Source organism: Podarcis melisellensis (genome assembly GCF_964234715.1).
Source record: "Podarcis melisellensis genome assembly, chromosome: 4".
Classification (NCBI taxonomy): domain Eukaryota; kingdom Metazoa; phylum Chordata; class Lepidosauria; order Squamata; family Lacertidae; genus Podarcis; species Podarcis melisellensis.
In genome coordinates this window covers 49,632,585-49,660,165 of record NC_138531.1, presented here as the reverse complement: position 1 = coordinate 49,660,165, position 27,581 = coordinate 49,632,585, and the positions used below count along the sequence as shown (strand labels likewise).

The 27,581-nt window shown below is 49.6% G+C and overlaps 2 protein-coding genes across 5 annotated transcripts in view; one reads left to right on the top strand and one right to left on the bottom strand.

The window, feature by feature from the left end:
- The window catches only part of RSPH1 (radial spoke head component 1), a 29,772-nt gene extending 11,546 nt beyond the window's left edge, over nt 1-18,226 (bottom strand). Inside the window, exons 1-5 of the mRNA XM_081908084.1 lie at nt 18,090-18,226; nt 16,535-16,648; nt 15,710-15,815; nt 14,644-14,734; nt 12,945-13,080 (exon numbers count right to left, since the gene is read on the bottom strand). Coding sequence (XP_081764210.1) covers nt 12,945-13,080; nt 14,644-14,734; nt 15,710-15,815; nt 16,535-16,648; nt 18,090-18,143 — 501 coding nt within the window. The 5' untranslated portion in view covers nt 18,144-18,226. The remainder of the gene's footprint in view (nt 1-12,944; nt 13,081-14,643; nt 14,735-15,709; nt 15,816-16,534; nt 16,649-18,089) is intronic.
- A 63-nt stretch (nt 18,227-18,289) lies between these two features.
- Nucleotides 18,290-27,581, top strand: part of SLC37A1 (solute carrier family 37 member 1) — a 32,218-nt gene continuing 22,926 nt past the window's right edge. Inside the window, exons 1-3 of one of the 4 annotated variants that reach the window (XM_081907808.1) lie at nt 18,290-18,460; nt 24,272-24,479; nt 27,379-27,460. In XM_081907808.1, the coding sequence (XP_081763934.1) occupies nt 24,424-24,479; nt 27,379-27,460 (138 nt within the window). In that variant the 5' untranslated portion in view covers nt 18,290-18,460; nt 24,272-24,423. Of the gene's footprint in view, nt 18,461-19,400; nt 21,234-24,271; nt 24,480-27,378; nt 27,461-27,581 lie in introns of those variants that run through there. The other 3 variants (XM_081907809.1, XM_081907807.1, XM_081907806.1) reach the window with 3 other exon arrangements.

Here is a 27,581-nt window from a genome sequence, read left to right as displayed (position 1 = left end):
TGGCTTTACATTGCGGCCGCCCATGTCACCCAGCCTAACCTCAGAGGGCCTTCGCTTGGGAAATGGGTTGTGTGACCGGGCCCCTGGGCTTACCCAGCCAGACCCCTGCCAGGAAGAAACCGTCGCTATGGAAACAGGACCGTTGCTATGGAAACGGGTTTTTGGATGGGGACCCAAGGGGACACTTGCGAGCTCGGGACCATCACTCAGGGAATGGGTTTTTTGACGGAGTTCCGAAGGTCACCCAGCATTTGGGGAACGGGTTTTGTGACGGAGTCCCGAGAGTCACCCAGCCTGACCTCTGTTATTCACTATGTAAACGGGTTTTAGGTTGGGGACCCAAGTCTCCGAGCCTGACCCTTGCAAGCTCGGGACCATTACTCGGGGAACGGGTATTGTGACAGAGTCCCGAGGGTCACCCAGCCTGATCCATGATTCAGGGGCCGTCGCTATGGAAACAGGGCCGTCCCTATAGAAATGTGTTCATCGCTATGGAAACGGGTTTTACGTTGCGGCCGCACAGGTCACAGCCTGACCTCTGCAAGCTCAGGACCTTCGCTCGGGAAACGGGTTGTGCGACCGGTCCCCTGAGCTTATCCAGCCTGACTGCAGCGAGGCAGGAACCATCGCTATGGAAACGGAACTGTTGCTATGGAAACGGGGCGGGTACCCAAAGGTCTCCGAGCCTTTCCCTTGCGAGCTCAGGACCTTCGCTGAGGAAACAGGTTGTGTGACGCAATCCCAACGGTTACCCAGCCTGACCCCTGAAAGGCAATAACCATCGCTATGGAAACAGGACCATTGCTATGGAAACGGGATTTCGGATGGGGACCCAAGGGTCTCCGAGCCTAACCCTTGCGAGCTCGGGACCATCACTCAGGGAACCGGTTTTGTGACAGAGTCCCAAGGCCTGACCACGGTGAAGAGGGGGCAATCGCTATGGAAACGGAACCGTCGCTATGGAAACAGGTTTTAAGTTGTGGCCACACAGGTCACCCAACCTGAGATCTGCAAGCTCAGGAACTTCGCTCAGGAGATGGGTTGTGCGACAGGGCCCCTGGGTTTACCCAGCCTGACCTCTGCGAGGCAGGAACCGTTGCTCCGGGAAACGGAATTGTTGCTATGGAAACGGGTTTTAGGTTTGGGACCCAAATGTCTCCGAGCCTGACCCTTGCGAGCTGGGGACCATCACTCAGGGAATGGGTTTTGTGACGGAGTCCCAAGGGTCACCCAGCCTGACCCGTGATTCAGGGGCCGTCGCTATAGGAACAGTGCCGTCGCTATGGAAACGGGTTTTACATTGGGGCCGCCCATGTCACCCAGCCTTACCTCAGCGAACTCAGGGCCTTCGCTTGGGAAATGGGTTGTGCGACCGGGCCCCCAGCCTGACCCCTGCCAGGAAGAAACCGTCGCTATGGAAACAGGACCGTCGCTATGGAAACAGGGAATGGGTTTTTTGATGGAGTCCTGAAGGTCACCCAGCTTGACCCCTGCGAGGCAGGAAACGTTGCTATGGAAACGGGACTGTCGCTATGGAAACGGGTCTGGGACCCAAAAGTCTCTGAGCCTGACCCTTGCGAGCTGGGGACCATCACTCAGGGAACGGGTTTTGTGATGGGGTCCCGAGCCTCAACCAGCCTGACCCCTGTGAGGCAGAGACCATCCTATGGAAATAGGGCCGTCGCTATGGAAACGGGTTTTACGTTGCGGCCACAAAGGTCACCCAGCCTGACCTCAGCGAACTCAGGGCGAACTCAGGTCTCTGAGCCTGACCTTGCAAGCTCAGGACCATCACTCAGGGAATGGGTTTTGTAACAGAGTCCCGAGGATCACCCAGCCTAACCCCATGAGACAGGAAGCATTGCTATGGAAGCGGGACTGTCGCTATGAAAACGGGTCGGGGACCCAAACGTCTCCAAGCCTGACCCTTGCGAGCTCAGGACCATTCACTCAGGGAATCGGTTTTGTGATGGAGTCCCGAGGGTTACCCAGCCTGACCCCTGTGAGGCAGAGACCGTCGCTATGGAAACAGGACAGTCACTCTGGAAACGGGTTCATCACTATGGAAACGCATTTTAGGTTGGGGACACGAGTTTCCGAGCTTGACCCTTGCAAGCTCGGGACCATCACTCAGGGAACGGGTTTTGAGACGGAGTCCTCAGGGTCACCCAGCCTGACCCCTGTGAGGCAGAGACCGTCGCTATGGAAGCGGGTTCATCACTTTGGCAACGGGTTTAGGTTGGGGACACAAGAGTCTCTGAGCCTGACCCTTGCAAGCTGGGAACCATCACTCAGGGAACGGGTTTTGTGATGGAGTCCCGAGGCTATGGAAACAAGACAGCTGCTATGGAAACGGGTTCATCGCTATGGAAACAGCTTTTAGCTTGGGGACCCAGGTCTCCGAGCCTGACCCTTGCAAGTTCGGGACCATTACTCGGGGAATGGGTTTTGTGACAGAGTCCTGAGGGTCACTCAGTGTGACCCCTATGAGGCAGGGACCGTCACTATGGAAACGGGTCCGTCACTATGGAAACGGGTTCATCGCTATGGAAACGGGTTTTAGGTTGGGGACCCAAGTCTCCGAGCCTGACCCTTGCGAGCTGGGGACCATCACTCAGAGAACGGGTTTTCTGACGAAGTCCAAAGAGTCACCCAGCCTGACCCGCGATTCAGCAGCCGTCGCTATGGAAACAGGGCTGCTGCTATGGAAACAGGTTTTACATTGTGGCCGCCCATGTCACCCAGCCTGACCACAGAGGGCCTTCGCTTGGGAAATGGGTTGTGCGACCGGGCCCCTGGGCTTACCCAGCCTGACCCCTGTGAGGAAGAAACCGTCGCTATGGGAACAGGACTGTCACTATTGAAACGTCAGGGACCCAAGGATCTCCGAGCCTGACCCTTGCAAGCTGGGAACCATCACTCAGGGAATGGGTTTTGTGATGGAGTCCTGAGGCTATGGAAACAGGACAGTTGCTATGGAAACGGGTTCATCCCTATGGAAACGGGTTTTAGGTTGGGGACCCAAGTCTCCAAGCCTGACCCTTGCAAGCTCGGGACCATTACTCGGGGAACGGGTTTTGTGACAGAGTCCTGAGGGTCCTGACCCCTGTGAGGCAGGGACCGTCGCTATGGAAATGAGTTCATCACTATGGAAATGGGTTCATCGCTATGGAAACGAGTTTTAGGTTGGGGACACAAGTCTCCGAGCCTGACCCTTGCGAGCTGGGGACCATCACTCAGGGAACAGGTTTTGTGACGGGAGTCCCAAGGGTCACCCAGCCTTGACCCACGATTCACGGGCCGTCGCTATGGAAACGGGGCCGTCGCTATGGAAACGGGATTTCGGATAGGGACCAAGGGTCTCCGAGCCTGACCCTTGCAAGCTTGGGACCATTACTCGGGGAACGGGTTTTGTGACAGAGTCCTTAGGATCCGTGACCCCTGTGAGGCAGGGACCGCCGCTATGGAAACGGGTTCATCACTATGGAAACGGGTTCATCGCTATGGAAACGGGTATTAGGTTGGGGACCCAAGTCTCTGACCCTTGCGAGCTGGGGACCATCACTCAGGGAATGGGTTTTGTGACGGGAGTCCCAAGGGTCACCCAGCCTGACACGCGATTCAGGAGCCATCGCTATGGAAACAGGGCCGTCGCTATGGAAATGGGTTTTCGGATGGGGACCAAGGGTCTCCGAGCCTGACCCTTGCGAGCTCTGGACCATCACTCAGGGAACCGGTTTTGTGACAGAGTCCCGAGCCTCACACAGCCTGACCGCTGTGAGGCAGAGACCGTCGCTATGGAAACAAGACAGTTGCTATGGAAACGGGTTCATCACTATGGAAACGGGTTTTAGCTTGGGGACCCGTCTCCAAGCCTGACCCTTGCAAGCTCGGGACCATTACTCGGGGAACGGATTTGGTGACAAGAATCCTGAGGGTCCGTGACCCCTGTGAGGCAGGGACTGTCGCTATGGAAATGGGTTTGTCACTATGGAAACGGGTTCATCGCTATGGAAACGAGTTTTAGGTTGGGGACCCGTCTCCAAGCCTGACCCTTGCGAGCTGGGGACCATCACTCACGGAATGGGTTTTGTGACGGGAGTCCCAAGGGTCACCCAGCCTGACACGCGATTCAAGAGCTGTCGCTATGGAAACAGGGCCGTCGCTATGGAAACGGGTTTTAGAAGAAGAAGAAGAGTTTGGATTTGATATCCCGCCTTTCACTCCCCTTCAGGAGTCTCAAAGCGGCTAACATTCTCCTTTCCCTTACTCCCCCACAACAAACACTCTGTGAGGTGAGTGGGGCTGAGAGACTTCAAAGAAGTGTGACTGGCCCAAGGTCACCCAGCAGCAGCATGTGGAGGAGGGGAGACACGAACCCGGTTCCCCAGATTACGAGACTACCGCTCTTAACCACTACACCACACTGGCTTTACATTGCGGCCGCCCATGTCACCCAGCCTAACCTCAGAGGGCCTTCGCTTGGGAAATGGGTTGTGTGACCGGGCCCCTGGGCTTACCCAGCCAGACCCCTGCCAGGAAGAAACCGTCGCTATGGAAACAGGACCGTTGCTATGGAAACGGGTTTTTGGATGGGGACCCAAGGGGACACTTGCGAGCTCGGGACCATCACTCAGGGAATGGGTTTTTTGACGGAGTTCCGAAGGTCACCCAGCATTTGGGGAACGGGTTTTGTGACGGAGTCCCGAGAGTCACCCAGCCTGACCTCTGTTATTCACTATGTAAACGGGTTTTAGGTTGGGGACCCAAGTCTCCGAGCCTGACCCTTGCAAGCTCGGGACCATTACTCGGGGAACGGGTATTGTGACAGAGTCCCGAGGGTCACCCAGCCTGATCCATGATTCAGGGGCCGTCGCTATGGAAACAGGGCCGTCCCTATAGAAATGTGTTCATCGCTATGGAAACGGGTTTTACGTTGCGGCCGCACAGGTCACAGCCTGACCTCTGCAAGCTCAGGACCTTCGCTCGGGAAACGGGTTGTGCGACCGGTCCCCTGAGCTTATCCAGCCTGACTGCAGCGAGGCAGGAACCATCGCTATGGAAACGGAACTGTTGCTATGGAAACGGGGCGGGTACCCAAAGGTCTCCGAGCCTTTCCCTTGCGAGCTCAGGACCTTCGCTGAGGAAACAGGTTGTGTGACGCAATCCCAACGGTTACCCAGCCTGACCCCTGAAAGGCAATAACCATCGCTATGGAAACAGGACCATTGCTATGGAAACGGGATTTCGGATGGGGACCCAAGGGTCTCCGAGCCTAACCCTTGCGAGCTCGGGACCATCACTCAGGGAACCGGTTTTGTGACAGAGTCCCAAGGCCTGACCACGGTGAAGAGGGGGCAATCGCTATGGAAACGGAACCGTCGCTATGGAAACAGGTTTTAAGTTGTGGCCACACAGGTCACCCAACCTGAGATCTGCAAGCTCAGGAACTTCGCTCAGGAGATGGGTTGTGCGACAGGGCCCCTGGGTTTACCCAGCCTGACCTCTGCGAGGCAGGAACCGTTGCTCCGGGAAACGGAATTGTTGCTATGGAAACGGGTTTTAGGTTTGGGACCCAAATGTCTCCGAGCCTGACCCTTGCGAGCTGGGGACCATCACTCAGGGAATGGGTTTTGTGACGGAGTCCCAAGGGTCACCCAGCCTGACCCGTGATTCAGGGGCCGTCGCTATAGGAACAGTGCCGTCGCTATGGAAACGGGTTTTACATTGGGGCCGCCCATGTCACCCAGCCTTACCTCAGCGAACTCAGGGCCTTCGCTTGGGAAATGGGTTGTGCGACCGGGCCCCCAGCCTGACCCCTGCCAGGAAGAAACCGTCGCTATGGAAACAGGACCGTCGCTATGGAAACAGGGAATGGGTTTTTTGATGGAGTCCTGAAGGTCACCCAGCTTGACCCCTGCGAGGCAGGAAACGTTGCTATGGAAACGGGACTGTCGCTATGGAAACGGGTCTGGGACCCAAAAGTCTCTGAGCCTGACCCTTGCGAGCTGGGGACCATCACTCAGGGAACGGGTTTTGTGATGGGGTCCCGAGCCTCAACCAGCCTGACCCCTGTGAGGCAGAGACCATCCTATGGAAATAGGGCCGTCGCTATGGAAACGGGTTTTACGTTGCGGCCACAAAGGTCACCCAGCCTGACCTCAGCGAACTCAGGGCGAACTCAGGTCTCTGAGCCTGACCTTGCAAGCTCAGGACCATCACTCAGGGAATGGGTTTTGTAACAGAGTCCCGAGGATCACCCAGCCTAACCCCATGAGACAGGAAGCATTGCTATGGAAGCGGGACTGTCGCTATGAAAACGGGTCGGGGACCCAAACGTCTCCAAGCCTGACCCTTGCGAGCTCAGGACCATTCACTCAGGGAATCGGTTTTGTGATGGAGTCCCGAGGGTTACCCAGCCTGACCCCTGTGAGGCAGAGACCGTCGCTATGGAAACAGGACAGTCACTCTGGAAACGGGTTCATCACTATGGAAACGCATTTTAGGTTGGGGACACGAGTTTCCGAGCTTGACCCTTGCAAGCTCGGGACCATCACTCAGGGAACGGGTTTTGAGACGGAGTCCTCAGGGTCACCCAGCCTGACCCCTGTGAGGCAGAGACCGTCGCTATGGAAGCGGGTTCATCACTTTGGCAACGGGTTTAGGTTGGGGACACAAGAGTCTCTGAGCCTGACCCTTGCAAGCTGGGAACCATCACTCAGGGAACGGGTTTTGTGATGGAGTCCCGAGGCTATGGAAACAAGACAGCTGCTATGGAAACGGGTTCATCGCTATGGAAACAGCTTTTAGCTTGGGGACCCAGGTCTCCGAGCCTGACCCTTGCAAGTTCGGGACCATTACTCGGGGAATGGGTTTTGTGACAGAGTCCTGAGGGTCACTCAGCGTGACCCCTATGAGGCAGGGACCGTCACTATGGAAACGGGTCCGTCACTATGGAAACGGGTTCATCGCTATGGAAACGGGTTTTAGGTTGGGGACCCAAGTCTCCGAGCCTGACCCTTGCGAGCTGGGGACCATCACTCAGAGAACGGGTTTTCTGACGAAGTCCAAAGAGTCACCCAGCCTGACCCGCGATTCAGCAGCCGTCGCTATGGAAACAGGGCTGCTGCTATGGAAACAGGTTTTACATTGTGGCCGCCCATGTCACCCAGCCTGACCACAGAGGGCCTTCGCTTGGGAAATGGGTTGTGCGACCGGGCCCCTGGGCTTACCCAGCCTGACCCCTGTGAGGAAGAAACCGTCGCTATGGGAACAGGACTGTCACTATTGAAACGTCAGGGACCCAAGGATCTCCGAGCCTGACCCTTGCAAGCTGGGAACCATCACTCAGGGAATGGGTTTTGTGATGGAGTCCTGAGGCTATGGAAACAGGACAGTTGCTATGGAAACGGGTTCATCCCTATGGAAACGGGTTTTAGGTTGGGGACCCAAGTCTCCAAGCCTGACCCTTGCAAGCTCGGGACCATTACTCGGGGAACGGGTTTTGTGACAGAGTCCTGAGGGTCCTGACCCCTGTGAGGCAGGGACCGTCGCTATGGAAATGAGTTCATCACTATGGAAATGGGTTCATCGCTATGGAAACGAGTTTTAGGTTGGGGACACAAGTCTCCGAGCCTGACCCTTGCGAGCTGGGGACCATCACTCAGGGAACAGGTTTTGTGACGGGAGTCCCAAGGGTCACCCAGCCTTGACCCACGATTCACGGGCCGTCGCTATGGAAACGGGGCCGTCGCTATGGAAACGGGATTTCGGATAGGGACCAAGGGTCTCCGAGCCTGACCCTTGCAAGCTTGGGACCATTACTCGGGGAACGGGTTTTGTGACAGAGTCCTTAGGATCCGTGACCCCTGTGAGGCAGGGACCGCCGCTATGGAAACGGGTTCATCACTATGGAAACGGGTTCATCGCTATGGAAACGGGTATTAGGTTGGGGACCCAAGTCTCTGACCCTTGCGAGCTGGGGACCATCACTCAGGGAATGGGTTTTGTGACGGGAGTCCCAAGGGTCACCCAGCCTGACACGCGATTCAGGAGCCATCGCTATGGAAACAGGGCCGTCGCTATGGAAATGGGTTTTCGGATGGGGACCAAGGGTCTCCGAGCCTGACCCTTGCGAGCTCTGGACCATCACTCAGGGAACCGGTTTTGTGACAGAGTCCCGAGCCTCACACAGCCTGACCGCTGTGAGGCAGAGACCGTCGCTATGGAAACAAGACAGTTGCTATGGAAACGGGTTCATCACTATGGAAACGGGTTTTAGCTTGGGGACCCGTCTCCAAGCCTGACCCTTGCAAGCTCGGGACCATTACTCGGGGAACGGATTTGGTGACAAGAATCCTGAGGGTCCGTGACCCCTGTGAGGCAGGGACTGTCGCTATGGAAATGGGTTTGTCACTATGGAAACGGGTTCATCGCTATGGAAACGAGTTTTAGGTTGGGGACCCGTCTCCAAGCCTGACCCTTGCGAGCTGGGGACCATCACTCACGGAATGGGTTTTGTGACGGGAGTCCCAAGGGTCACCCAGCCTGACACGCGATTCAAGAGCTGTCGCTATGGAAACAGGGCCGTCGCTATGGAAACGGGTTTTAGAAGAAGAAGAAGAGTTTGGATTTGATATCCCGCCTTTCACTCCCCTTCAGGAGTCTCAAAGCGGCTAACATTCTCCTTTCCCTTACTCCCCCACAACAAACACTCTGTGAGGTGAGTGGGGCTGAGAGACTTCAAAGAAGTGTGACTGGCCCAAGGTCACCCAGCAGCAGCATGTGGAGGAGGGGAGACACGAACCCGGTTCCCCAGATTACGAGACTACCGCTCTTAACCACTACACCACACTGGCTTTACATTGCGGCCGCCCATGTCACCCAGCCTAACCTCAGAGGGCCTTCGCTTGGGAAATGGGTTGTGTGACCGGGCCCCTGGGCTTACCCAGCCAGACCCCTGCCAGGAAGAAACCGTCGCTATGGAAACAGGACCGTTGCTATGGAAACGGGTTTTTGGATGGGGACCCAAGGGGACACTTGCGAGCTCGGGACCATCACTCAGGGAATGGGTTTTTTGACGGAGTTCCGAAGGTCACCCAGCATTTGGGGAACGGGTTTTGTGACGGAGTCCCGAGAGTCACCCAGCCTGACCTCTGTTATTCACTATGTAAACGGGTTTTAGGTTGGGGACCCAAGTCTCCGAGCCTGACCCTTGCAAGCTCGGGACCATTACTCGGGGAACGGGTATTGTGACAGAGTCCCGAGGGTCACCCAGCCTGATCCATGATTCAGGGGCCGTCGCTATGGAAACAGGGCCGTCCCTATAGAAATGTGTTCATCGCTATGGAAACGGGTTTTACGTTGCGGCCGCACAGGTCACAGCCTGACCTCTGCAAGCTCAGGACCTTCGCTCGGGAAACGGGTTGTGCGACCGGTCCCCTGAGCTTATCCAGCCTGACTGCAGCGAGGCAGGAACCATCGCTATGGAAACGGAACTGTTGCTATGGAAACGGGGCGGGTACCCAAAGGTCTCCGAGCCTTTCCCTTGCGAGCTCAGGACCTTCGCTGAGGAAACAGGTTGTGTGACGCAATCCCAACGGTTACCCAGCCTGACCCCTGAAAGGCAATAACCATCGCTATGGAAACAGGACCATTGCTATGGAAACGGGATTTCGGATGGGGACCCAAGGGTCTCCGAGCCTAACCCTTGCGAGCTCGGGACCATCACTCAGGGAACCGGTTTTGTGACAGAGTCCCAAGGCCTGACCACGGTGAAGAGGGGGCAATCGCTATGGAAACGGAACCGTCGCTATGGAAACAGGTTTTAAGTTGTGGCCACACAGGTCACCCAACCTGAGATCTGCAAGCTCAGGAACTTCGCTCAGGAGATGGGTTGTGCGACAGGGCCCCTGGGTTTACCCAGCCTGACCTCTGCGAGGCAGGAACCGTTGCTCCGGGAAACGGAATTGTTGCTATGGAAACGGGTTTTAGGTTTGGGACCCAAATGTCTCCGAGCCTGACCCTTGCGAGCTGGGGACCATCACTCAGGGAATGGGTTTTGTGACGGAGTCCCAAGGGTCACCCAGCCTGACCCGTGATTCAGGGGCCGTCGCTATAGAAACAGTGCCGTCGCTATGGAAACGGGTTTTACATTGGGGCCGCCCATGTCACCCAGCCTTACCTCAGCGAACTCAGGGCCTTCGCTTGGGAAATGGGTTGTGCGACCGGGCCCCCAGCCTGACCCCTGCCAGGAAGAAACCGTCGCTATGGAAACAGGACCGTCGCTATGGAAACAGGGAATGGGTTTTTTGATGGAGTCCTGAAGGTCACCCAGCTTGACCCCTGCGAGGCAGGAAACGTTGCTATGGAAACGGGACTGTCGCTATGGAAACGGGTCTGGGACCCAAAAGTCTCTGAGCCTGACCCTTGCGAGCTGGGGACCATCACTCAGGGAACGGGTTTTGTGATGGGGTCCCGAGCCTCAACCAGCCTGACCCCTGTGAGGCAGAGACCATCCTATGGAAATAGGGCCGTCGCTATGGAAACGGGTTTTACGTTGCGGCCACAAAGGTCACCCAGCCTGACCTCAGCGAACTCAGGGCGAACTCAGGTCTCTGAGCCTGACCTTGCAAGCTCAGGACCATCACTCAGGGAATGGGTTTTGTAACAGAGTCCCGAGGATCACCCAGCCTAACCCCATGAGACAGGAAGCATTGCTATGGAAGCGGGACTGTCGCTATGAAAACGGGTCGGGGACCCAAACGTCTCCAAGCCTGACCCTTGCGAGCTCAGGACCATTCACTCAGGGAATCGGTTTTGTGATGGAGTCCCGAGGGTTACCCAGCCTGACCCCTGTGAGGCAGAGACCGTCGCTATGGAAACAGGACAGTCACTCTGGAAACGGGTTCATCACTATGGAAACGCATTTTAGGTTGGGGACACGAGTTTCCGAGCTTGACCCTTGCAAGCTCGGGACCATCACTCAGGGAACGGGTTTTGAGACGGAGTCCTCAGGGTCACCCAGCCTGACCCCTGTGAGGCAGAGACCGTCGCTATGGAAGCGGGTTCATCACTTTGGCAACGGGTTTAGGTTGGGGACACAAGAGTCTCTGAGCCTGACCCTTGCAAGCTGGGGACCATCACTCAGGGAAAGGGTTTCTGACGGAGTCCCAAGGGTCACCCATCCTTACCCCTGTGTGGCAGGGACCGTCGCTATGGAAACAAGACCGTCGCTATGGAAACAGGCTTTAAGTTCTGGTCGCACAGGTCACCCAGCCTGACCTCTGCGAACACAGGGCCTTCGCTCAGGAAGCAGGTTATGTGACGGGGTCCCGAGGGTCACCCAGTCTGACCCCTGTGATTCAGGGGCCATCACTATGGAAACGGGGCCGTCACTATGGAAATGGGTTCATCACTATGGAAACGGGTTTTACGTTGTGGCCCCACAGGCTACCTAGCCTGACCTCTGCAATCTCAGGAACTTCGCTCAAGAAACATGTTGTCCGACCTGGCTCCTGGAGTTACCCAGCCTCACCCCTGCGAGGAAGGAACCATCGCTATGGAAACGGGACCGTTACTAAGGAAACAGGTTTTATGTTAGGGACCCAAGGGTCTCCGAGCCTGACCCTTGCGAGCTGGGGACCATCACTCAGGGAACGGGTTTCTGACGGAGTCCCAAGGGTCACCCATCCTTACCCCTGTGAGGCAAAAAACATCGCTATAGAAACGGGATAGTTGCTATGGAAACAGGTTTTATGTTGAGGACCCAAGGGTCCCCAAGCCAGACCCTTGCAAGCTCGGGACCATCACTCAGGGAACGGGTTTTGTGACGGAGTCCTGAGGATCACCCAGCCTGATCCCTGTGAGACAGGGACCGTCGCTATGGAAACGGGGCCGTCGCTATGGAAATGGGTTTTACGTTGCGGCCACACAGGTCACCCAGGCTGACCTCTGTGAGCTCAGGACCTTTGCTCTGGAAACAGGTGGTGTGACAGGGTCCCAAGGGTCACCCAGCCTGAACCCTGCAATGCAAAAACTGTCGCTATGGAAACGGGACCGTTGCTATGGAAACGGGTTTTCCATTGGGGACCAAAGGGTCTCCGAGCCTGACCCTTGCAAGCTTGGGACCATCACTCAGGGAACGGGTTTTGTGACGAAGTCCCGAGGGTCACCCAGCCTAACCCCGCGAGGCAGGAAACGTTGCTATGGTATCTGGAGTGTCGCTATGGAAACATGTTTTACGTTGCAGACCCAGGGGTCAAACAGCCTGAACCTTGCAAACTCAGGATCACCGCTCAGGAAACGGGTTGTGTGTCATCGTCCTAGGGCTCACCCTGCCCAACCACTGCAAGCATCGCTCTGGAAATGGGAGCATCGTTCTTGAAACAGGTTGTGCGACGGGGAACCAGGGATCACTCAGTCTTACCCCTGCAAGTCCAGAACCTTCGCTATGGAAACGGGGGTGTGATGGGTGCCTAGGGGTCACAACAGCCTGACCCCAGTGAGACCGTAACCATTGCTATGGAAAGGTGGCTCCAGGGGTCCTGCGAAAACCCATTTCCATACCCACAGTTTGCTGCTGTTGTAACTTAATGCCGCATCACTCTATAACAAAGGGTTGCCATATGTCAAAAAGTGAAGATTGTTAAAACCGATTTCAGCCCGCACACTGCCTACCCCATTTGTTTATATTTATATTATACTTCCATTGGTTTTAACAACTGATTTGGTTTGGTATTTTAATGATTATTTTATATTATTCTACACAAAACTTTTAGAGGTTTTTGTCAATTAAGCACCATATAAATCTTTTCATAAATAAAATTAAACAATAAAAAATAAATATGTTCAACATGTTCAATGTTCAAATAAATAAATGTTTTTGAAAGATAATGAAAGATAACATCAAAAATATCAACAGATCAGTACAATAGCATACATACATTTTTATTCACAAACTTGCCCTGGTATCTATGGTTTAGGTGAATAAGTTCAGCAGCTCCTTCTTGTTGTCCATTTGCCCAGGTGCCAACATATTTAGAGCCAGTTAATGCATACAGATATGTACCTTGCCCATGCCTTTGGAGAGACAAAAAACAGTTTCACATTAAACAGGTGGAAACCTCACATCTTGATTATGGACACCAAAGTTATCTTCCTCCGATTGTCACAGGCTGTACTGATTCCAGGGGTGCCCAAACTTTTTTCAAAGAGGGCCGGATTTGATGAAGTGAACATGTGTGAGGGCTGACCAAGGTTGTTGACCTTTTTTAAGGATTGAAGTTATTGATTGAGGTTTTGGGGGGATTTTACCCCAGGAAATTAACTGCCACAGGGGCCAGATTAGGCCCCCGTAACGGGCTTTCGACATGCCTGGATTAAGTGCTCATCGAAACTTCCGCTTCCATTTTCCGCTTGTCCCATACTTTCAAGGCACAGGTCCCAATGGTTTTGCATTTGCTCTGCAGCTTTCCCCCAGAAAACCCGCTCTTTACTTCTGAATCGGAACAAACAGCAATCTGCAGATAACTCAGTTGCTGTTTCGTATGATTCAGCAGGACACTGCAAATTTTCTCAGGAAAAAGCAACAAAGAAAGCCAAGGTGTGGACCTGCCCTTAAATCAAAGTGATTTAAATATCCAATTTAAATTGATTATTCAATTGATTTCTAGGGGAAACAACAAACTAAAAATTAAAATTGCAGTCCTATATCCAGTTACCTGGGAATAAGCCCCATTGGATTTGGAATACAGTGGTACCTCGGGTTACAGACGCTTCAGGTTACAGACTCCACTAAACCAGAAATAGTACCTCAGGTTAAGAACTTTGCTTCAGGATGAGAACAGAAATTGTGTGGCGGCAGCGGAAGGCCCCATTAGTTAAAGTGGTACCTCAGGTTAAGAACAGTTTCAGGTTAAGAACGGACCTCCAGAACGAATTAAGTTCTTAACCTTAGGTACCACTGTATTGAAATGTGCAAATTGAAAGAAAGGGGGCAGAGGAACCAAAATGACCTAACAAGAAATTTGGAGCTTTCAGGTTTGAGAGAATAAAAAGAAAGAGAAGAAAACACTAGAGCAACTAATCTCATTGTGTATTCTCCTGTAAGACAGGAACTTGGAGCAGGAAGCTGCCAAATCACAGCTACACTAAAAACCAAATTCTTCCAGTATTTTGTATGGAACCAATTCTTGGATTCAGCACCAAATTTAAACCCCACTGCCAAGGATGACTGCCAAAAGACTAAAAAACTCTCCTCACTGTACTGTTTGGGGACATTATGGAAGGAAGAAGAGGGAAAAGGGTACGTTTTCAATTTCACATTCCCCAGAAAACACACCTGACATACAGCAATAAAATGCTTAGGTTGAGGACTGTCAGTAAGCCCCAAACCTCAGTGCTCTAGCATTATGTAGCACAGCAGAAGAAGATCTTGGGATGTGAAGTGGAAGCAGGGACAGAAGTACCCTTTTGTCTCCCTGAAAAGCCTAGACAACACTACAAGGCTCCTGTTTGAAGCTGGCTAGAATCCCTGAACAACTCCTAAAAGGTGAGGATACACTACACATTTATTTCAGATTCCACCATAATTTATCATTCATTCAAAAATGTAAAAGAAACCTAAAGTTTCAGTCGAACAACCTGTAGTGATTGAACCACTCTCCATCGTATGTGTCTCCATTTACATAGTAGTAAACGCCATTTCCATGTCTTTGGTCTTCCACCCACTCTCCTGCAATGAATACAATAGAAACATATCCACTATTTTGTATCCATTTCTTTATAAGCCAGAGTACTTAATATTTGGCTTGATTACAAATAATACATTTGTTATCATGGTGGAAAGTGTTCAGTATTTATATAATGATTTTCTTAAAACACAAATATTACTGAATACAATTGAGAAATCTAAAGCAAACTGAACTAAAATAATCCTTTTACTGTGATAAGGCAGTATAACTGGAGTAACTGATTACATAAATACAAATGTCCTGGATAAGGACAATATACATTCTACTAGCTAGACACACAATAGTCTGATGTTATAAAGAAGCTACATATATGTTCATTAGGAGAGATTATTTCAAACATTATGTGTGCAAAGTTGCATCAAAACAGTAAGTTCTCACTCTTCTCACCACAATTTCCATGTTCGCAATGTAAATCTCCTATCTTTTCTATAAAGGGGAGCCTGACCACCACACATTGTGTTTACTCTCCTCCTTATTGTTTACTTGCTCCATAATGATAGAAAGTTTTTAGGGTTCTGCGAAGCTGATTCAACATCCCCAGTCACTCACTCTACTCATTCTTTGTTTCACATAGCAGCTTTGCTGATTGCACTTGAGCCAGCATCTAATCATAGTAGTTATTGTTGGCACAGTGAGGCAACATCCTGGTTCTGCTAATCTGCATTTGGCACTCACGCAAGACCATACGTTGTGTCGCTGTGCTTTCACACCCACCATTATGCCCCAGCCAACTCACTTATTAAGTGGACTGTGGCAATTCTCTATTCACCCCCTATATCATTCATGTTATCTTAAGTACATAGGAAGATCCCTGCTGGACCAGGCCAAAGCATTCTCACAATAGCCAGCTAGATGCATATGGGAAGCTCACAAGCAAGACCTGATCACGAATGGGTACACTTCACTAGTCATCAAAATCCTCACATTTAAATCTGAACAGAGAAAATACAATTTACCATCATATCGGGATCCATCTGGATAATAAAAGATGCCTTTGCCATGTTTTTTATTCTCAAAATATTCTCCTATGTAGCGTGCACCATTCTTGAATCTGTACAATCCCTGAAACATATACATTATAGAGACTTCTTGTTCATGCTCTAGTTGTTTTACTAAAGCATATATATTACGAAAATGGCCAATATACACTAAAGAAGCAGAAACTGCAACTGCCCTCATTCCCCCATCAGTCAGCATTACATGTCTACTGAGCATGCTCAGTCCCCATTGGATGGTTTGGGGTCCCTGCTCTACTTAGAACTTTTTTTCCTACTTTTAAAGAAATATTTCTGCAAATATGCTAACATTTCCCTCCTGTGTGTGGATGATGCCACTACATAAGAAGTGTAAAATGAGTTTCAAGACAATCCAAACCCCAGATGGGCAACGACAGGATCACTGGGGCATCTGCAGCCCTGACACTCACAAAAAGGAAGGGGAACAAACAAACTGCTGGAACAGTCTGGAGCTGGCATAGCAATTAGGCCTGAATTGGCTTTGATGCTGTCAAATGTCGGTAGTAGGGCCACCTTGAGAAACTAGAGGTCCCTGGACTGGCTGAGTCCAATTCCTGCCCCTGGAATATTCTGTTTTGAGGTGTCACTCCACCCATTTGGTGACTCGAGTGGAGAGCTCCACCATATCAGAGTGATACTGGTGTGACTTCATAGGCGGGAGTCTCTCTCCCCAGTCTAGCCCCACCCCACAGCAAAGGGTGTTTGGATTATAGGCTAAGATATTAGTATAGAGAATGGGCAAACACTTTTCAAAATAAGTCATACCTGTCCACTTCTTCTACCATTTGCATATTGTCCTTCATAGGTATCACCATTGGGTAATCTGGCCTTTCCCTGTCCATGCCGTTCACCAGCTTCATTGCGTTCTCCTTCATATTCCTACTTAAACGAGATCAGATAGTTGTCATTCAGCTAAAACAAAGGAGTCAGCATGACTGAAGTCTACTTATATCTTTTGTGTATAAAGAGAGGAATAGGGTACCTGAAAGCAAGAGGAGAGGGCTCCTTCACTCTTAGTAGTTGTGTAGTAGAAGAGAGGATTTCAGCAGGTATATGCAGGTTTTGCAGTAATTTTAACTGTAGCTTGTCATATAAATGATGCCTGCAGCATTCCCTTCTACACAATTATTAAAGAGAAAGGACCTCTTTCCTCTTTTGCATCTGGTCATCCAACAAAGCAAGCTGCCTTTTACAAAGCCAGACCAGTATAATGACTAATATTATGCTAGAATAAATTTGTTTGTTTTTAAGCTAGCACAAGACTCTTTCTTGTTTTTATTACAACAGACAAACACATCCACTCATCTGGAAACTAAATAGCAGTGGCTTTCTAGTTTCAAACTGGAGGTGCTGGGGGCCTAAATCTAATACCTGCTGCATGCACTTAGCTATGGCTTCTCCTCATAAAAAACAAGGTGAACAGAAAATAAAAATTATTATATATTGCAAATAACTCTTTCTTTGTCATTCTGTGCAATCCTATCTATGCATATATACTCAGAAGTAAGTCCTATTAAGTTCAACTGCAGGTGAAATGCCATGTGTCCTTAATAGATACCCTGAAAATAGTTTTCTCTTTTGTTTTAATATGAATAATTTTAAGACGTTGTTGTATAGACTCTTCTGTCGGTGCAGCATTCTATGTATAGCCATACAATTATTGTTTTTAAATTATTTCTATATTGATTTCTGCCAAGTAAGCACCTTAGGCAAGAGCTTAAAAGTCAACAACTTTCTCTCTGGAATGCTTTGAAAAATCTCTAATTCCCTAACTCACCATGTCATTTCCTCTATTTTAAATAAATTATGTAAATCAAGTGTTTGCCTAAGGCTCCTTTGCATCCACACAATTTGGACGCTGAGGCTTTCGCAATGGCTGGACAAAGTAAAGGACTAAAAGACAATAATTTCTGAAAACATGGGGCGAGGCACCAGAGTGTGTCTCCATATTGCAGATCAGATTCTGAATCAAACTCCCGGTAATAATAATGATAAAAAGTTCCACTTTTTGCTTCCTTTGCTTCCTGGAAACTGGTGTTTTACCTTTCCCAAACTGTTTCTACCATAATGCAAACGTGCATGAAACTCACTGCAAAAAAACCCCCCTCTTTCTTTACTCCACAAGTTCTCCACTCAAGAGTGTGGGGAGTTCCATTCAGAAAATGGTCTTACCTGGGCATGTTTACTCAGAAGCAAGTCCCACTGTGCTCAATGGGGCTTACTTCCTATTGCGTTTGGGCTTTTTTTCTGACCCAAAGGATTAACCTGCACACGCACCCCTTCCTACACCTTCCTCCTCTCCCCCTCCCCGCACACTGACCCCCAAATCATTCTCAGCCTCCTCTTCGATCTCTTCCGAGCCGAGATCCGACATGATTCAGTCCGGGCTTGTCACCATGGAAACGGCTTCGCCCGTTGGACCCCGCCCCCCTCTCACCCGGCCTCCCAGAAGGCGGGGCTCCGAGAGCGCGGTCGCTAATAGCAACCGTGCCTCGCACTCTCTCCCGATTGGCCAGGGAAGCCCCGGCGCTGCGCAGGAGGGACGACATCTGCCCGTGGGAGCCGGGCTGGACAGAGTTGTAGTCCAAAGCGTCTGGAGTGCCACCCACGCTTCCAGAAGATGTGGGATGTGTGTTGATGCTACTGCCTTTGGGAAAGATTTATCAGGGGATGCTGCTTCTTTCACAAGAGGTAGCAATACAATTTAGCATAGTTTTGCTGTTCGGGGTGTAGTCCATGGCATGCCAGTCAGTTCATGGTGCATAATAATGGTCTATTTGGGGAAACAGGTCATCACACGCCCTTCTTATTGAGTGGATACCAGCATTGACGTTAGAATGTGTCTTCCTGGTCAAGCAAGTGGTATATGCAGCTTTTAAAATTTCAGTTTTAAACTGAGAGCTGTCTTGTTGAAATCCAAAAGTGGTACTTCATATGTTGATGTTAATTAATTTGATTTCATGTAGAGCCACTTCTGAAAATACTCCAGTTTCACCTTTGATGTATTTGTACTTATGTATTCAAAACAACCCTAAACAGTTAAGTCAAAAGTAAAACAAACATGGCTCTGATGTGCAGCTAACCATTTAAAAGCAACATTGGAAAAGACGTTAGGACAGGTTTTTTATGCTTTTAGAAGCAGCAACTTGGGAAAATATAAATTTAGCAGAGTCATGAGAGCAGTTACAGGAAATTGCAGAACACTTTAGTACTGCCAGAACATGCAACTACATGGAAGACTTAATTATTTCAGAAATACATATTTTAGCTCTGAAAGGGAGAAGGGGAATGCAGGTGTTCTTTTCTGCTGCGGTCCTGTATAACAACCTTCCTCACTCTGGTTTCCCTGCAGTTGTTTTGGTGCACTATCAGCTCCAACCCACACTCAGCTGAGAGTAAGCCCTATTCTAAAACAACAGAATTTGCTTCTGAGTAGACACGAATAGGATTGTGCTGTTGGGTGTGTAAGGCCTCCTTAATGTATCTTGGAGAAAGTGTATATTAGACAAAACTTAAACGAACAATGTGTAATCCTGAGACACCTTTGTGTAATCACTAGCCAACAGAATCTAATCAGAACCACAGGAACATAGTTTAACATATGTATAGTTTAATATATGCATGAAGCATCTCTCCTTTATGGGCATGCCTCTGGCCCCTGCTTCATCACACAGTATACTGTTCAAGGTGAGCTGATTTCTGGAATGATCACACCACCAAGTCAGCACTTCATGGTGAATGTGGAATGCATTAATGGCTTGTCCATACTTCAGTTTGTCCCGTGCCTAGAAAGCATAGGCCAGAGTGGTTTTCTGCTTGTACTCTGCTTTCTAGGCACTGATCCAAGTGATTTTGCCATTGCCCTGCTGCTTTCCCCCAGAAAATCCGCTCTTTAGTGCTGAATCAAAAAGCACTTTTCAGGAGCAAAAAAAGAGAACTATATTGTGTGTGTGAACTATGTAGAAAAAACAAGTACTCAAGCTCCATTGATTCAAGAATAAAATGTGTGCACGTAGCCTCAGGCACAAACCTTCTTATATTTGCTGTTAGTGCATTTAGTGATACTTGCGCCCCAATAAGTGTGCATAGGATTTTAGTCTTCAGTTTCATCGAATCCAAATTGTAGGGTCCCTGGGGCTCATCTAATCCAACCTCCTGGAATGCAGGAATCTCAACTAAAGCATCTATGACAGATGGCCATCCAGCCTCTGCTTAAAAACCTCCAAGGAACAAGAGTCCAGAACCTCCCGAGGGAGTCCATTTCACTGTTGAACAGCTCTGACTGTTGAAAAGTTCTTCCCGATGTTTAGTTGGAAATTGGAATCTCCTTTCTTGTAACTTGAAGCCAGTTTGCTTGCTTGTTTATTCATGGACCATAAATACTATTTATGTTCTAGGATTCAATCTGATACATATCTACACAGAAGCCCCTCTATACTTATTAGTACAACTCCAAGGTAATTTGTGCATGATTACAGCTTTAGGCTGCATTCTTATGCATACTAGGAAGTAATGCCTATTTAACTAAACAGGACTTATTTCTGAGTAAACATGTGTACAGTTGGGTTCTTGTTCTCTGTCCTGTTTATACTTACACTGTAAAAACAGTATGTATTCTGGGAGCACTGTATCAATAACAACAGCAGCAGTAAGCTAGTATTTTTAGCTTATGAGCTAAAAAGAAACTTACAGGAACACTGAGCTTCAGTCCTTGCGCATCTCACATACTCGGCTTAGAAGATTTAAAAGTCACTGATGCAATCTCATATGTATTTGGGTTGACTTTGTTAGCAGCGAGAGAAAAAGATTGTACGTGTTCAGGAAAACGATCTTTTCAGTTGTCACTGCCGTACACACCTCAGAGATGCCCTGCATTTGCAAGCTGATAGGGAAGTTTTGGAGTGAGTGGGCATAATATGCATAACTAAGGCTGCCGTCTGTTTTGCAGACATAAGCTCGGTGGCAGACATTTAACTGGCGTGGTTTGGAAAGCTGCCCCTGTTGGGTTTCTGCCTGCCAGGCAGCTGCCAAGTCGATGCAGCCAGCAATCTCTTTAAAAGAAAATGGCATGGCTATGAGCTCCCCTCGCTGGACCAGTTCCCGGGTGGGGTGGCCAAGACGAAGAGGCATATACGGTTTTACGACCAGGAAGCCGGATTCTCTCTCTGGCGGCACTTTTGAGCCCTGCCGCCTCGGGCCCTGCCTGGGAGCGCCTTTCTTTCTCAGCTGCTGCCGTCAGAGCGAGAGGGAGGCGGCCCTGGCGGCGAGCAGAGCAGGTTCTCCTGTCACTATTTGTAGCAGCAGCGCACCAGAACTGGCTCGGCTTGAATGAAGCGAGACCGCGCCCGGGAGCGGCGCCTCGACCAGGAAGTGGCTGCCGAGGCTGCCAGGAAACGGTGCCTCCGCCTCGGAGCGCCAGGGAGCTGTAGAGGTGAGGAGACGGTCGTCGTCGTCGTCCCTTCAGGTGGGACTGACCCTCCGAGAGGGAACAATGCGGGCAGGGGGAAGGCGGGAGCTTTGGGGTGGGGGCGCGTTCGGCTAGGAAGCAGCTCCTTTCTGCCTGAGCCCTGAGGGGGAAGCAGCTCTGTCGGCGCTGCACCTGCCGCTGATGGAGACGCCTGGAAACGGAGTTCCCCTTTGATGGACATCAATGCGGGGGCGACGAGGAGGAGGAGGCTGGGGCGCGCGAGCGCGTTTGGGCTCGCTTGCTTTGTGTCGTCACTCACTCACTCTCTCTCGCGCGCTCTTTTAGGGCACACACTCCAGATAACTTAATGCCGTTAGCCTCTCCGGCTGCAAGCCTGTGCCCCCTTATAACCTAGGAATTGTAGGGTTGGAAGGAGCCCCGATAGTCATCTAGTCCAACGGCTGGACTCCAGCCCCCTGCAGTGTTGGAATAAATCCCATGTAGTTTCGTGGGACTTGTTTTTGAGTAGACACAGGCGATGCTCATGAGCTCATTTTGCCCATTAAGTTCGATTAAAAGGAAGGGTGTGTGTGTGTGTGTGAGCTTCTGTGGAACCCCTCCCCAGGAACTTCACTTGCCTTCTTGGCAAGCAACAACAACAAAACCCCAACCCCTACCTCCCCCCCCCCTCTCAATCCTTTAAAATCTGGTGTTATGACTGCTTTTATTACTGTTGTATATATTTGTGGTTTCCCCCTATATTATTAGGTTCAGTGTCCCAATATGGTCAAAGTGTTCTATGTACAGTATAGTCTTTTAAATAAATAAGCAAGCCACTTTAGTGAAGTGAACACAGGAAATTGTCTTGTAGTGAGTCATTAGTCCATCTAGGTCAGTATGTTTCAACATGGACTAGCAGTGGCTTTTCAGGATTCCAGGCAGGCCTACTTGGAGATGTGGGATTGAACCAGGGACAGTTGCTGTATCACTGAGCCCTTTGGGGTTCCATTAAAGAGCACCAAACTGTCATTTAATGTTAGTCTTTTGTCATGGGAGGTGCCATTTTAGGTGCAAAAGTATTTCAAGCAGGGCCCAAAGATTTCACTTCCACCTATTGGTGTACTGCAGGTGGAAGTTGTATTCATGGGGAAATCACCCAGAGGACACTCCCTTGCCAGGAGACATAGCCCAGAAGAAGCTTAAGGGCAATGGATTTGTTGCTGAACAAATTTGCATAGTTGTGTCTTTTGACAGATGACCATACATGTAGAATATTCAAGATATCTTTCTAAAGAATCTTGGTTACACAACTGAGCTTAACAGATCCATTCATCGATGGCACTATTTCCCCATGTCTTGCACATTTATTTGCACACATCTGCAGTACTATTCTTCAGATATGATACAATCACTTCACCAGCTTGATCCTCCTGAAGAGCTGAGATGAAAACAAAAGGTACTTTTTCACATGTGTATAGTTGATCTTGGTGTTTGCAAATCCAAACTCCTGGATTTAGTTTGGTAAGAGGTGCCAACCTGAAGGCAGAAGCAGTGAGACTGTTTGCATACATGCCCTGCAGTGTAAACTATCAACTTGCTTAGAATTTACTTATATGCTATTGTGAGAGAGAAACTGTTCTTCACTTGACTTTTGATTTGTTTGCACTTCTGTCTCTTGTAAAGAATTCCATATAGCAGAGTTTATGGCATTTTGCCTCTAAGGCAACTAGATCTGTAAAGTGCAGCCTAGCATGGTCTTAATCGTCATGTAAACAAATATTTGAAGGAATACCAGGTGCTACTGAACAACTTAGTTTTACCTTGGTATTTCTTCCTCCTGGAAGATGGTTTTGGAGACCTCAGCAACAAGAGAATAATAATTTAAAAAATTGTTTCTAAACTCTGTTGCTTGGTTTGCAACCCTTCTCAGTGCTTTATAGGGTGGTGCAGTTTGATTTAAAGGTCCAGCTTCAGGAACATACACCCTGTTGTGACAAGTCTGCAGAGTATTTTGAGGGTAGTCTCTTATATACACCCCAATGACACCACTTTTAAGGCGAGTCTGCTAGAGCCCAACCAGAACACCTGCTCTCTTGCCACTTAACCTCCATAGCTAATAAATGCAACCTGACTAAATGACTGCATTTCTGCCTCCTCCTGTCCCTGCGTTGTACCATGGGTTCTATTCTTAATTTACTGTACATACTGTATGGTACCCTTTGGGAGGTTTGTAAGTATTACACACTATGGGGTAAGTGTAAACATTTAATTCATATGATGAGATGCATATAGTTGAAATTTTCTAGTGTAGTCTGGCAGCAGGTTTGCAGTTCATAGAGAAGAGTTCAAAGTGTTTTAGGTGAACATTCTAACGATGAAGCTGGATTGAGGATAGTAGCATTTGTACATGTTGCCTTGAGAAACTGGCTCCAGAATTGTGATGCTCAGGTCGACACAGCTTGGGCATGTTTATCCTGGTTGCATTAAGCAGTGGGCGAGATTCCTGATTGGTTAAATATTATCAAGTTGCTTGTATAGATTTTAATACTGGGGTGATCTTTGTTTCTGACAGTCATCTCTTTCAAATCATGTTTTTATTTCCCTCTTCTTTATTTCTTATATTAGCATGAAAATAGTAAAAAATGCTTTGCATTAAAATTATCGCTTTCAAATTTACTTTTTTTTTTTTGGTAAACTTCTCATAACTACCATAGCTAAGAAATATTGTTGTAGCATGATCAGTAACACTTTTCTTTTCTTTTTTGGTTTGTTTCTTTTTTTATTAAAGATTTTCTTGATTTACAAAAGTGTTTGCAATGTCTCTCTCGTATTCCCCCCCCCCCATGTAACATTTTTACAAATCAGTTTCATTTGTTGAGACATTAGGAAGAAAAGGGGGAAGAGGTGGTGGGAAGATGGGGTGGGGTCAGGTGGCAATGTTTCTATTTTACTTACTATATGTAGGGTTTGGTGTCAGCGTTGCTTGTGCAGGTTCTTTGCTGTTCGCTTGTGTTCCTTTGGTGGTGAGAGATGTTGGGGTTGGCCTAGGGTGTGGTTATTCATAGTAACACTTTTCTTATAAAAATATGTGCCAGGAAGAAGAATCAGCCACTCATGGTGATGGTCAGTGACACCAAAGGAGAAATGTAAAGGACATTAATCAATGTGACAGTTGGTTCTGTTGAAAACCTGGAACCAGTACCTGAAGCACCTGAATAATTAATATCTGAAACCGATACTCAAGTAAATGGCTGAACTTCCACCTGGGATTCGCTTGATCACTTTTTTTACAAGAGACCAGTGGTAAGTTATAATCTATTGCTTTGGCCTGGTCAGGCTTTGTCTTCCTCTTAAATAAATCTCAATGCAAATATTAAGTTCTAATAAGAATGAACAGTGATGCATTTTGCTTAAAGGTATAGACTTTACATTATAATCATCACTACAGTCGTACCTTGGTTGATGAACACCTTGCAACTTGAACGTTTTGGTTCCCGAATGCAACAAACTTGGAAGTGAATGTTCCAGTTTGCAAATGTTCTTTGGAACCCGAACGTCCGACACAGCTTCCAATTGGCTGCAAGAGCTTCCTGCAGCCAGTCGGAAGCTGCGCCTTGGTTTCCAAATGTTTTGGAAGTCGAACAGACTTCCGGAATGGATTCCGTTCGACCTCCAAAGTACCTCTGTACTATTATGCTTGAAAAATTGAAAGGGATACCTGTGCTTTGCATTGTGTTAGGGAAGAGAAAGGTCCTCCTTTAAACTGAATTGTGAAGTTCGAATTTGGTGTGTGGGTGTGGATATGCGGAGTGTGGGTATGTGGGTGTACACACACACACACACACACACACACACACATCTATCTATCTATCTATCTATCTATCTATCTATCTATCTATCTATCATCTATCTATATCTATATCTATATATCTATAGATCAGTGTTTCCCAACCTTTTTTGGGCAAAGGCACACTTGTTTGATGAAAAAAATATCGAGGCACACCACCATTACAGCCCCGTGACGTCAGCGCGCAGCGTCACTTGAGCTCCTTCTCCTGCTCGTTCAGGGCCACAGTGGCGTAGCGTGGGTTGTCAGCACCCGGGGCAATGCAAGTAATTTGCGCCCCCTAACCCGTGGATTTGCGCCCCCTAACACTAACCCCCAGATGTTGCGCCCGGTGTGGCCGGCCCCCCCTGCACCCCCCCACGCTAGGCCACTGATCCATAGCTAAAAGCAGAAGTCGACAAATGTGTCCTGTTTTTTGCTCTTCAAAATATGGCAACCCGAAGACCCCCAGGGACCGTCCAACCAGCCTAGGAAGTGTGCTCTGGTCGCGGGGGAGGAGACACGAGGCATTGCCATCCACACCTGGAATTGAGGAGGAGCTGGAAAGGTCCTTTGGTTTCACACCCAGGACCCATTTTTTCTCTCTTCTTTTGAGAAAGGGGTGGGAAACGGGATTTGGAGGGCGCATGTGTGCGCGTAGCTGAGCTCCAGTTGCTCTGGGCATTTCTGATTTCTGGACGGCGCCGGTAGCGTCTCTCCTAACCCCTCCCCACCCCGGTCTCCACCCCCCCCACGCCCAAAGGCTTCCCCCTACCTGGCCAAAGTACCACCCGAAGCTGGAGATGCGGTTCGCGCTGCCCACGAAGACGACGCCGAACTCGGAGAGGACGTATTCCTTGCGCTCAGCGCAGCGGCGCAGCTAGCCGCTCAGGGGCCCGGGGCGGCGCGCGCGTCCTGCAGCCAGGGGCAAGTGCCATGGGGGCGAGCCATGGCAGGGCGCGCTGCGTGGAGCCTCGCTGCAGCCTCTCCCTCAGCTGTAGGGAGGCTGAGGCGGTGGGCAGAGGCCAGAGCGGAGCTTGCGGGCAGTTCGCCCGCAGACGCATGGCTCAGGCACGCTGCAGGCGCCGAGGTGTGGCGCCCAGTGCCCCCCGCCTCGCCTAGCTACCAGTGGCATAGGAAGGGGTCTGCGGTGGGTGCGGGGCTGAAAGGACATGCAAGGCTCCATGCTGCTGCCCGGACATGCCGGCCTCCTCCTCGTCCGCTGTCTCGCGCTCCTCCCTTTTGCGCGCGCTGCCCCGCCGCCGCCCCATTGGCCGGGTCCTGTCAGCTGATCCTGTGTTATTTCCTGTGTGTGTGTGTGAGGGGAGAATGGAGAGAGAAACCTCGGCACCGCCACCGCGGAGCCGCCCCCGGCTCGACGCGGATCCTCGCCGCCGCCGCCCCGCCTCTCGCCCGCCTCCCTCCCACGGCACACCAGGCAAGGTCTCGCGGCACACTAGTGTGCCGCGGAACACCGGTTGGGAAACACTGCTATAGATAGATAGATAAATAGATAGATAGATAGATAGATAGATACACACACTTATTTCTAACTAATATTGCAGTATAACTATGGGACATGTTTCCACTTTGACAAGCCCCACTCTCGCTCCTTAAACCCAGGTATACTTAGGGTTAGGGTTGTCATCTGACCAGAAAGAAACTGGCCTTCTCTTACACCTTTAACAATACCATGATGTGCAAAAAAAAGCCAGGTGAAAGCCAGGTGAAGCCAGGCCAAACACAGCATGGAGTTTGGCAGGTGACAATATGTATGTTCCGGTCATCAAGCTTCTGTGAAAGGTGCAGCTACAGAAGCAGATTGAAGAGCTGGCGGCTGTGCTTATCATCTGGCTATCACACCTCCCAAAACTGCTATGCAACAATTGCCACCGATTCCTGGAAGCTGCTCTGACTCATCCAGCCACAGCAGCGTTGGTGGCTGCCTCTTGGCACAACCTCGGGGCTTGATCCCAGTTGTGTCTGACATTTGCCAGGAATTAACTGCTGGGGGTGGGAGATGTGTCCGTGTAGCAGCTTTGAAAGATCACCCTACCACCCCAGCCGCAGTCATCCCACCCCATCACCTCAACCTCATTAATAATAACATTTTCTGGAAAAGATAAAAAGGCACCACAACTGTTCATCTCAGTACTTTTGTTTTGTTTTTTGGCATGGTTAGAGTATTGTGCAATGAAAACGGAAATTGCTTAACCTGTTATAGTTAACCTTTCACTCTTGTTTGATTTAGCTTCTACATCAGTGTAAATATTGGAAATAAATAAGAGAAACTGGATATAACAATGGAACAGCCTAAAATGATTGCAAGTGTATAGCTGCAAATCATGGAATTATAAATGTTTGTTCTGTTCACAGGTACAGGGCTCTCACATTTGTCCTGACTTTTATGCTGTATGCTAGTTTCCACTTATCAAGGAAACCAATCAGTATAGTTAAGGTAAGTAACAAGGAAATGTCTTTCTAACATATCTGACATCACACAAGGAAGTACATTTTAAAGCTACATAAAAGTGTTGTTACCATATGCGTTACATTACAGCAATAAAATGTGAAATGCT